Source organism: Henckelia pumila, chromosome 4, assembly GCF_033568475.1.
Source record: "Henckelia pumila isolate YLH828 chromosome 4, ASM3356847v2, whole genome shotgun sequence".
Taxonomy (NCBI): domain Eukaryota; kingdom Viridiplantae; phylum Streptophyta; class Magnoliopsida; order Lamiales; family Gesneriaceae; genus Henckelia; species Henckelia pumila.
In genome coordinates, this window is record NC_133123.1 from 145221183 (window position 1) to 145232192 (window position 11010).

The 11010-nt window shown below is 33.5% G+C and overlaps 1 protein-coding gene across 2 annotated transcripts; it reads left to right on the forward strand.

Moving 5' to 3' along the window:
- The first annotated feature begins 3886 nt into the window (after window positions 1–3886).
- LOC140862987 (ethylene-responsive transcription factor RAP2-2) lies at window positions 3887–6230 on the forward strand. Of its 2 annotated transcripts, none has more exons than XM_073266050.1 (3): window positions 3887–4275; window positions 4920–5848; window positions 5964–6230. In XM_073266050.1, exons 1-2 carry the CDS (start codon window positions 3894–3896, stop codon window positions 5801–5803), a joined length of 1266 nt encoding a protein of 421 aa, XP_073122151.1. In that variant the 5' UTR covers window positions 3887–3893; the 3' UTR covers window positions 5804–5848; window positions 5964–6230. The 2 variants fall into 2 exon arrangements, with proteins under 2 accessions (XP_073122151.1, XP_073122152.1); XM_073266051.1 differs by having other exon boundaries at window positions 4935–5848.
- The last annotated feature ends 4780 nt before the right edge of the window (window positions 6231–11010 follow it).

Genomic DNA, 11010 nt, shown 5'->3' on the forward strand with positions numbered 1-11010 from the left:
ATCCCATTCTCTTTTAGATAGCCCAAAAACTCGGTACTTAAGTATTCTCCACCTCGATCCGATCGAAGTGCTTTAATACTCTTACCTAGCTTGTTTTCTACTTCAGCCTTGAATTCTTTGAACTTTTCAAATGATTCAGACTTATATTTCATCAAATATAAATACCCGTACCTAGAATAATCATCAGTAAAAGTAATGAAGTAGGTGTGACCAAATTTAGTACCAATACTAAATGGGCCGCAAACATCTGTATGGATCAAATCCAACAGATTTTGACTACGCTCAGGTTTTCCTTTGAAAGGAGATTTAGTCATTTTTTTCTTTTAGGCAGGACTCACAAGTTGGTAGATAGTTAATATCAGACATATCAAACATGCCCTCTCCCACTAGCTTGTTCATCCTCCTTGAGGAAATATGATCTAACCTAGCATGTCATAGGTTTGTCGGGTTTTGACTATTGTTTTTCTTTTTATTTGTTGTTGCCGGTTTATCAACATAATTAACTGGTATGTCTTTTAATTTTAAGTTATATAGATCATTTTTAAGTTTTCCACATCCAATCAAACATTCATTCTTGTAAATATTGCAAATCTCATTCACAAAATTGCAAGAAAAATCATCTCTATTAAGCATAGAAACAGAAATAATGTTTTTAACCAAATCTGGCACAAATAAAATATCTCTCAAAAATAACTTAAAATTGTTCTGCAAAATTAAATAAACGTCTCCCACAGCTTTGGCTTCAACTCTAGAACAATTTCCGAGCCTCAACTGGGTCTCACCCATCCTAAGCTTACGACTTCTTGTCATCACCTGCAAGTCATTGCAAATGTGAGATCCACATCCGGTATCCAATACCCAAGAAGTAGTATTAAGTAAAACATTTATTTCAATATAAAACATACCCTTTGCAGTTCGCAACTGCTCGAGATATTATTTGCAGTTACGCTTCCAATTACCGGGTTTCTTGCAGTGATGGCAAACATCTTCATTTTTGTTCCCTTTTGAAGCCTTTGTCTTGTACTTCTTCTTGGGTCCAGTTTTCTTAGGTGAGACAGAACGTTTCTTACCCTTTGTACTTGCCCCTTCTTAGAGTTAGAAGAGGAGCCAACCAAGAGTACCGGTTTATCCTTCTTTAATGTGGCCTCATAAGTGACAAACATATTGACCATCTCTTCAAGGGTGGCCTCTATCTTGTTCATATTGAAGTTTATCACAAAGCCGTCAAACGACGAAGGAAGAGAGAGAAGTAATAATTCTGCATTCAATTCGTGCTCCAATGTCAACTCGAGGGTCACTAACTTTTCATTGAGCCAAATCATGCGTACCCCATGCTCACGAACTGAAGTTCCTTCTCGCATGCGGCACGTCATTAGCTCCTTGACAGTGGAGTACCTCTCAGCTCTTGATTGAGCCCCAAAAAGATCCTTGAGGTGCATGTGTATGTCAGCAGCATTCACGGCATCCTCAAATCGCCTTTGGAGTTCATCAGACATTGAAGCTTGCATGTAGCATTTTGCCTTGATATCATGGTCCCACCATTTATCAAGTTTTGCCAACTCATACCCACTCACATTAGTCGGTGCTTCCTTCGGAGGAGCCTTTTTTAACACGTAGAAAATATTCTCCGAGGATAAGACAATCTTCAACTTACGGAACCATTTCATATAGTTTGCGCCAGTCAGTTTGTGTTGTTCGAGAATAGAGAATAGAGAATAGTGGATTGCGCGAATTCATTGTAATGAAATATTGAAAATAAACAGACAATAATCAGTGATTGCTTAATTAATTTACTAAGACATAAAATAAGGCGAGATTAATTTTATGAATTACACTCCCACTATTTTAACGATTTCACTACCTTCTAGTGAAAACGAGAAACTGGTTTCCTTAGTGGGAACATGGAGTCCAATTGACAAATCATAGTCCCGAATAATATCAGTCAACCATAATTTTCAAAAGGTAGAGCCCAATTGCTTCCAAAGCAACCCCCATGTTTTTACCTCATGTCCAATAAGAGCCCAATAATATGACGTCGTTTATTGTGACATGTCAAGATTACCCATCAATATTAAGTTGTGATGGACGGTCGCAATGTGGATCCCCAATAATATGAGTCAATCCCATGGGAGTTCCACCCAACTTACAACGTGTGTCGATCCAATGTACAGCTTTCCGACGAATGCCCCCCCCCCCCCCCCAATAATATGAGCCGGACCATGCCCGCGTGTAGCATCTCATACATTGATCGTTGATGGAAGGTAGGAACATTTAAACAATATTTAAATTCCCTTTTGTTAATTTTGATATCAATTTTAAATCATATTTAAAATGAGGGATTTTAATTTTGAAAATTTGTCTCATCATTTAATATTTGTATGCTTGCGGGATTCATGCAATTTAGTCTAAACATGCATACAACAATAATATCAAATATTATATAAAGGATGATCGACGCCTAGAACTAGTCGACCCGTGGTTGCCAATCACGAGTCTAAGTCCAATCCTAGGTGATATGCAAGTATGCAATGCAATCCTATTACATTGAGCTTCCAATTTACATTTCTTCGGTCTTTATTGTCTGCTGGGCCCACCATTGTCTTCAAATCTTTATCTCCCGCTAAGTCTAATAAATTTACAATAAATTTCGATGACAAGTAGGGGATACATATTTAAGGGTGGGAACGGGCCATAAACCAGGCCCACTTTTATTACAAATGACAAATCAAATTTGGGCAATAAACCAAGCCCATTAATAAAATCCAATAACAATAAAAACCAAATGTAAACAACCTAACATACACCTAAAAAATTGGTCATGGCAATCGATCATCCTTTATCCAATAATTAATTCAATAATTAAATCATTGGATAACATGCAATGACAACATAACTAAAAAGATAAAATCAAATTTTATCTAATATATTCATAAGATCATATCTTATCATCAATTGTACCAAAATAATTAATTTTATAAAATCTAATTTAACGGATAAAATTTATAAATTTTTCAAAAATTCAAATTTATCCAAAAATCATTTTAAAAATTTCGGGCTCAAACAATTTTGACCCAATGCCTCGTGGACTAATCAAAACAATTTTCGATCGGACCAAAAACTAAAATTAAAAAAAAATTAAAATTCTTAAAAAAATATATAATTTTAATTTTCCGGGCAGCCCCGTGGACTATAATTGATATTTTAAATATATTTACATATTTATTTAGCTTTTAAACTATTTAAATATATATTTTATGTCTATTTATATAATTTTTTAGTTTTTAAAATTCCAAAATATATTATTTATTATATTAAATTATATAAACGGTTTTCTGGTTCGACCGTCCGGTTAAAACGGTCCGATCGGTTGGACCATTTTTTTTAAATAAATCGGTTCGATCACCGGTCCGATTATGAAAACACTTAGGTACCGTTTGGTTTAAGGTATGGTATAAGTAATATATATATAAGTAGTATAATGTAATAAAAAATAATAAGAAATGATAGTTAAAATTATATTGGATTTGATTGATAGATTATGATTTATTTGATTTGATTGATTAAATTTTATATAAAAATATTAAATGACTATATTGTCATTTTAATAGTAAATAAAATAAAAATTATATTATTTATAAGGGATAATATAGTAATTTGAATTCAATGATTTGATTGATGTGAGATAAATAATTAATGATTTGATTGATGTAAAATAAATAGTTAATATGTAGATAAATAATATGATGAGAAAAACGTGAGATGTGATAAGATGAGTTATACATATATTAGTAATACCGTGAACAGAACGGTGTCTTATTGTTATAATTAATTATTCCCAAATGATGGGCATGGAATTACATCAACACCCTTGGGCCATCGGGTCAAATCGTCACATGCACCTCGTATTTCTCACCAAGTTGTTCTGTCCTATTAGAGAGAAGAGAAGAGGAGAGGAGAGGAGAGGAGAGAAAGGAGAAGAATTGATCGAAGCTAAAATGTGTGGGGGAGCAATAATCTCCGACTTCCAGCATCCTTCCAGCGGATCGTCTCGCCGGCTCACTGCCGATCTGCTATGGGGCAGCGCTGCTGCGGATCTGTTCAAGAATAAGAAATCTGGGAATTATCACTTCAAGCCTCGGAGATCTGAGCCCATCTTTGATTCGGAGGATGAATTTGAAGCTGATTTTCAGGATTTTAAAGAGTATTCTGATGATGATGGGATCCGTCTGAAGAAGCCTTCGTCTTTCTCTGCTTCAAAACAATCTGGTTCTAAGGGTAAGGTCGACTTCTGTTTTCCAGATGGGATTTTTCAAGGTTTTATGTATGTAATGTCTCGTTGTTTCACCCATGTGTATGAATTATGATTCTCTGTTTTTTTATATACAAATTAGGATGAAGGTGTGGTTTTTTATTTTTCTGTTTATTGATTTTAGTTCATAGGATAAATATATATGGTGATGACTGATAATATGTTAATTTAGTTCCTTTACCCGTTTTTGGGGGCTTCTAGAGGTTTTCAATGGATGGATATGTAGATGAAATTAGGTAGTGTTTGGGAGAGCTTCTTCTACAAAGCAAGCTCTCCCAAACACTACTTTATATAATTGGTCAAGACTGGTGTGATTCCAATTTTTTCATTGGTCTGAATAGTTTTAGCAGCTGGTTTACTGATTCGGAATGGGATTCTTTTACCAATCGTTTATTAATTTTTGCCTGGATTTGAGACTATTTTGAAAAGAAACTTAGAAATCTCTTTTTCTCCTTAAAGTGGATTGTACAGGAAGCAATCTCTATGTTCGGTTCCCAGTGGTTCCTCAAAAGCTGTAAAATGTTATTTCTCCTTGTAGATCTACTCATTACTTATGGAACTTTTCTTCCTGATTTATTTTTAATTTCTTCTTTTGAATCTTCTTTTGAAGTTCTGAAATCTGTAGACTCTGTTGAATCTGATGATGATACCGAAAAGTCTTCGAAACGAAAGAGGAAGAATCAGTACAGAGGGATCAGGCAGCGCCCATGGGGTAAATGGGCTGCTGAAATCCGTGATCCTAGGAAAGGGGTTCGAGTTTGGCTTGGTACTTATAATACCGCTGAGGAAGCTGCAAGAGCTTATGATAACGAAGCTCGGAGGATCAGAGGCAAGAAAGCGAAGGTGAATTTTCCTGAAGATGCTTCGGGCTCTGCTTCAAGGCAAACAGTTGTGAATTCCCGCGAAGTGGTACTTCCCAAGGAAAGTCAGGACTCTGTTCAGCCCAATATGAATGAAAATACAAGTTTTACGAACATTTTGAACTATGACTACTATGATTCTTTCGGTTTCCTGGAAGAGAAACCACAAAAGAAGCCTTGTGATGGCTATGCTGATGCCTACCCAATTACAGGTGAGCTTGTGCTTAAACCACTTACCCCTGATGATAGCACCAACCTTTACTTCAGCTCTGACCAAGGGAGTAATTCTTTTGACTGCTCTGATTTTGGTTGGGGCGAAAACTGTGCAAAGACTCCAGAAATATCATCTATACTCGCAACTGTTATTGAGGATGATCAAGCTGAAGTTGTTGAGGACATTGGTCTATCAAAGAAGGCAAGGTCAAATTCAGAGGATTTAATGCCATGTGTGGATAACACTGTAAACAAGCTTTGTGAAGAAATCTCAGTTTCTAAAGTGCAGTATCTTGATACCACCAATTGGGTTGCGTCAATTGAAGCCTTTCTTAATGCAGATGCAACTCAAGATGATGGAAGTGCGATGGATCTTTGGTCTTTGGATGATATTCCTCCAATGATGGGTGGAATCTACTAAGCCTGCTTGCTATGGGTTCCGTCTTTAGTGTAAATAAGGCTACATGTTAAGTATTTTTCACTCACTTGTTGCCTGTTGGCAGGCTTAGCCAAATATCTTTCTCGAAAACAGTTATCAATTTTGTGGATTCTGGTTTGACATTCTTTCTTGGTTGTTCTAGGTGTGTTTGTTGCTGCTGGTCATGAAGAGCAAACAGTCAAGCACGCCTAAGCCATTGATGAGTTCTGGTTAAGTGAGCAGTACATCTATATCTAGGTTTCTATTGGTTTTTGTGGACAATTCGATTTTGATGCAATCTCTGTAAGGATCATGATAAACTTTTGATGTTAACCAATTATCTGTTGTATCCAAGAGTATTGTTGTAAGCTGCTATTGATTTCACTAATGTGTTAAGTGGCCCGTCTGGGCTAACTGACATTGAGGTCCACCTCTTACAAGCTTTTCGTTATTTCCCCTTGTAAGATAAGTCATCATCTGAGAAATCTTTTAAGCACGATTATTTTAATTCATGTACCAGAGGCAAGGTGAGATGAGTTAGAGAAATCATATTGTGGTGTCTCTGAAGTCTTACGTAGCTTTGTAATGTGATAAAATTCTTTTTTTTTTTTTTTGAGAAAATGTGATAAAATTCATAAGCAGTCATACAAACAATAATTTGTAATGTTTATTAAAAATAATTAGTAATGTTTCAATATTTTTTGTTTTTTTGTCGAATATCACACTTCGTATCTTATTATTCAGAAAACAATAATAATCTCCTGAAAAATACTTAACGACTAATGTATAGATTTGTCAAATTTTCAGTATTGACTCTATTATTAATGATAACCTTGGGCGAAAGGAATTATAGATAAGAAGCGCGGGATTTTGAAAATCGTTTTGAAGCACAATTGAAACAACTAGTTCAAGGTATGATTTTGTTTTGCTACAAATTAAGATTTTTTTGAGCTGAATTTTTTTTTTTTATGATTGGTTTTGTTTTATCTTTTTCAATTGAATTATTATTTGAGTTTTTAGAATGTGCGATAGTGTTTATATTTGAGCTCAATATCTCGTGTGTATTGTACATATTGGATGTCCAAAATTTAGGTTTTACGGATGTGAGTGAATATGTGGTTCATCTATTATAATTGTGAAATCATTATTAGAAATTCGTTAACGTTCTTGATTTTAATGATTTAATTGCAAAATTTTATGGTTTAGTACTGGATTGTAACGATTATATGTAAAGTGCACACTCTATTGAAATCTGATGTTGAAAGCGTGATTCTTTAATATTTTTTGGTATAAAAATTGTAGACGCTACAAAGAACAAAAAATCCTCGTAGGTAAAGACAGATATGAAACCCGGAAAAGATTTGAAGGTTTTTTCTTTGAAATATGTTTTCATCTTGAAAATCAACCGAAATATCATTTTTTTAGCAAGTATTTGAGTGTTTCTGCGTTTTGGTGTTAATTTTTTTATGTCTTTTTTTTTTTTTTTTGGAATTTACGATTGTGTCTATTTGTCATAAATTTGTAGGGGTTTGGTGTTGATTGTGGTTACTTTTATTGTTTAATTATTTATTTGTTTTCTTTAATTAATGATTCGAAATTGTTCAATGATTATGCAGAAGTATGTAATTATTGTTATAATGCTTGACTTTGATTTCGTTATCAAAAATTTCTAGTGTTTTGTTCTTTAATTTAATAAGAACTTACTTATTTATTTATTCGGTTCTCAAAGTGGAATTTTACTTGAAATACTTAAATAGTATTTTAAAATTCATAAATTATTTTTTTAATTATTTATTTAATGTGTTTATCTCAATTTTTATGTTTTTGTTATTGAATTTGTTATATACCATCTGTTTATATTGTTGGCCGCTTCAGTGAAATAATTATTAATTTGAAATGATTGACTGGTTCTTGAATTTTTTCTGAAATGGCCTGTTAATGCATTTTGTGGTTTCATTGTGTCTAGTCCGTGACACAGAAGAATTGTGGACATATAAAAATACAGTGAAGATGGACGGACACTTATCGAGCTTGTGTTGTTGCGAGTATATTATCTGATGAACATGGTTCACTTAAAAACAATTTTGGAATGATTTTTATTATATGGTTAGCTTTTAAGGTTGATGGAAGTTTGACAATAATTAATTATTAGAATTTCACATTTTGTAAACTCAATATGGTTCAATATGTTATTTAAGCTTCAATTAAACCAATTTGTATGTGTGTTATGTATTTTTGGTAAAAAATTTAAGATAATAGTACATACTTTGTATAATTTAGTATAATTTTCGCTTATCCAGATTGATAAATTGGTTTTACTAAGATAGAATAAGTCAACCAACTAAAAAAATTTAATGATCGAATATCCTATATCCTATATCCTATATATATATATATAAATTTTATGATTGGATATATAAATATACATTCGAGTAGTCTTACTAAGATTGAACATGTCAAACAACTAAAATAAATTAGGTTCGAATTCTTCTGGCTTCAGAATAAATCCAAATTAATTTGGAACAATCTCGGATGAATCGTCATCAAACATGAATGTTGGTCATTTTATGTCATGTGTACTATTTTGTCAACTGCATAAGAGAATACATCGTTCATTATTCAATGGAATCACGTGTAAGGATATTATTCATTGTTCAATATTTACAATTGCATAATTAGATGTACTGTTAAATTCTAACATTTGTTGAATACTTTCTCGATCAGGACCCTAGCTTTATTGCGAGCCAAAACGAGAACGAGTTCAGTCGAACAGCATATATAGTAAATAGAAGTGGAAGAGCCTTTCCTTTCGTTTTAAACAACTCTAAATGAAAGGAGCCAAGGCCCGATTAAATTTTTTTGAAGGTTTCGAGAGTATGAACCCGGATCCAGGTGATAATCATGAGCTCTTACTTAACAAAGCATATGAGATATTTAGGCATCAATTAGGCAAATTTGTAAGACGACGCTTGTATTTTAAATTCACTATTAAAAGAGCATACACAAGACATGAGCAATAAGAGTACATATTCCCTTAATAAAAAATAATAATAAATTTAAAAGGGGAAAAAATAACTTAAAAGTAAATAAATAAAACAAAAATAAAATAAAATTTGGATTTCCTTTCCAAAGGCGCTTGGTTTAAATTCTTCAGCCTAACTGTACGTTGATTTTAGCCCATCACTGTCACTTTATTGGAGGTCTTGTTCCTCTCTTTCACCTTCCAAACATACTCAAAAGTCATGTTGGACTTGTCTTTCTTTTTCACTTTCTTTACCACCTTCGGATCTCGTCCACTCTTCAACTCTAATTTACTGTCAACTTTGCAGCATTGTTCTGCTTTCTTAGTTTGCTCAACCATGCACATATTTTCCTTGGGTGGTTTGCTAGCCTACTTAAACACCGTAAAAATTGCTTTTTAACCTTCTACTTCCATCGCCAGCTCTCCTCTTTTGACATCTATCTTGGCTTCAGCAGTTGTAAGGCCCGGGATTATTTGATTTAATTCGAATTTATTTAATTTTAATCCGAAAATATTTAATTTGAGAATTTTTAGAGTTTAGATTTAAATTCTAATATTCTTAAATTATTTAGGATTGAAATTGAATGAAAATGAGGACTGAGGACTGAATTGTAATTTATTAAGTTTCGAGGGGCTAAAGTGCAAATAGGCTGAATTTATCTAAATTGTACATGATTACTCAGCATGTGTGCGTGTATGTTCCCTGTTCATTCAGAAAAACAGAGCAGAAGTCGAGACCTTCCTTTTTCTTTGAATTTCTGATTTTCAAAACCTCGTATCTTTTGATCCGATTGTCCGAATTTAATTCCGAATATAGTTCTGGAATCCTTGCAACGAGGGCTTAGATCTAGTGTAAGTCTTTATTTATTTCGGCATGTTTTGACGGTTGAAATATTGCAGAGAACATATTTTTATGTCTTGTGCATGTTCTTGAACATTTATGCATTCCGATATCGAAACCGGATCAAAGAGTTCATGTTATTTGCACTTAATCATGATTTCCAGCTTGTATTAGATGTCTATAGCTGCTGGTATGAAGATTATGATGATGCTTTTGCTGGTGTATCATGTATATGATATGAGGATTGATATATATTGGTTTCGGTATTATGTCGGTTACCGATTTTCAATCGTTATGCCGTCGGGTTATGAATTGATCGCGTTTGAATATTGAGTATTGAGCTGCGCTTGATTGTGTATCTTTTGGTTATTTATGGCTTATGACTACTTTATTTCAGCATTGATAAGAGATTGACGACTCAAGATTGACGACTTTGAACCGAAGAAGGAATTAAAGAGGTTTGGAGTTGTGTGATTGTGAGCTTGAATAAGGATTTGATTGTGATGTTGAATTGAGTTTGATCTATTTGTTCTTATTGTTGGGTTTCAGATTTGAAGCTTCAAAAACCGATAAAACCAGAAGGTATAAGACGACATCGCAAGTCAGAGATTTGAAACTCGAGAATGAAGCTTCTTGAGTTGTTCTGCCAAAATCACATACTTGTTTATCTCTTTGATTTTATTTGATGTTGTCGATCCATGTCAGGTAGTGGATCTTTGAATTCGATATGATGATGATATGATATGTATGGAATTGATTCTATTGCCAAGGTCGGAGGCGACCTTATTTTCTAGTCAAGAATGGCTACGATAGATGGGTATCCATGTCAAGATCGTTTACGAATCTTGATAGAAACAACGTTAAATGAATCAATTCTTATTCGATATATGCGTTATTTTACTATATTCTCGAGTCGATATGTTTAGAGTTGATATGGTTTATTAACGCTTTCATATGTTGATTATAGAAGCATTTTTTGTCTTCAATGGAGAAGAACCGATGCAGAATAATGAGAAGAAGATAGAATGAAGACCAAGTCAACTAATCAAATCAAGATATTATATAAAATATCATTTTTGCACTTTAGACCCTGAAAATTTCAAAAATTGCAAAATAGTCCCTGATCAATATCAAATCGGCCCTCGAATTCTATAATCTTCAATTATCTCAAATAAACTCAATTAAGATAAATTTGGGGCGTTACATCACCTATTTCAAGAATTTGGCATAATTGGGCATTTGTTCCAAAGCATCAGCGAATGGATTGTTTATGTGAATTTTCTTGAAGATAGAAACTTAGAAAATTGTTCATCCAATGCTTTTTTTCTTGAACCGTTGAGGATACGG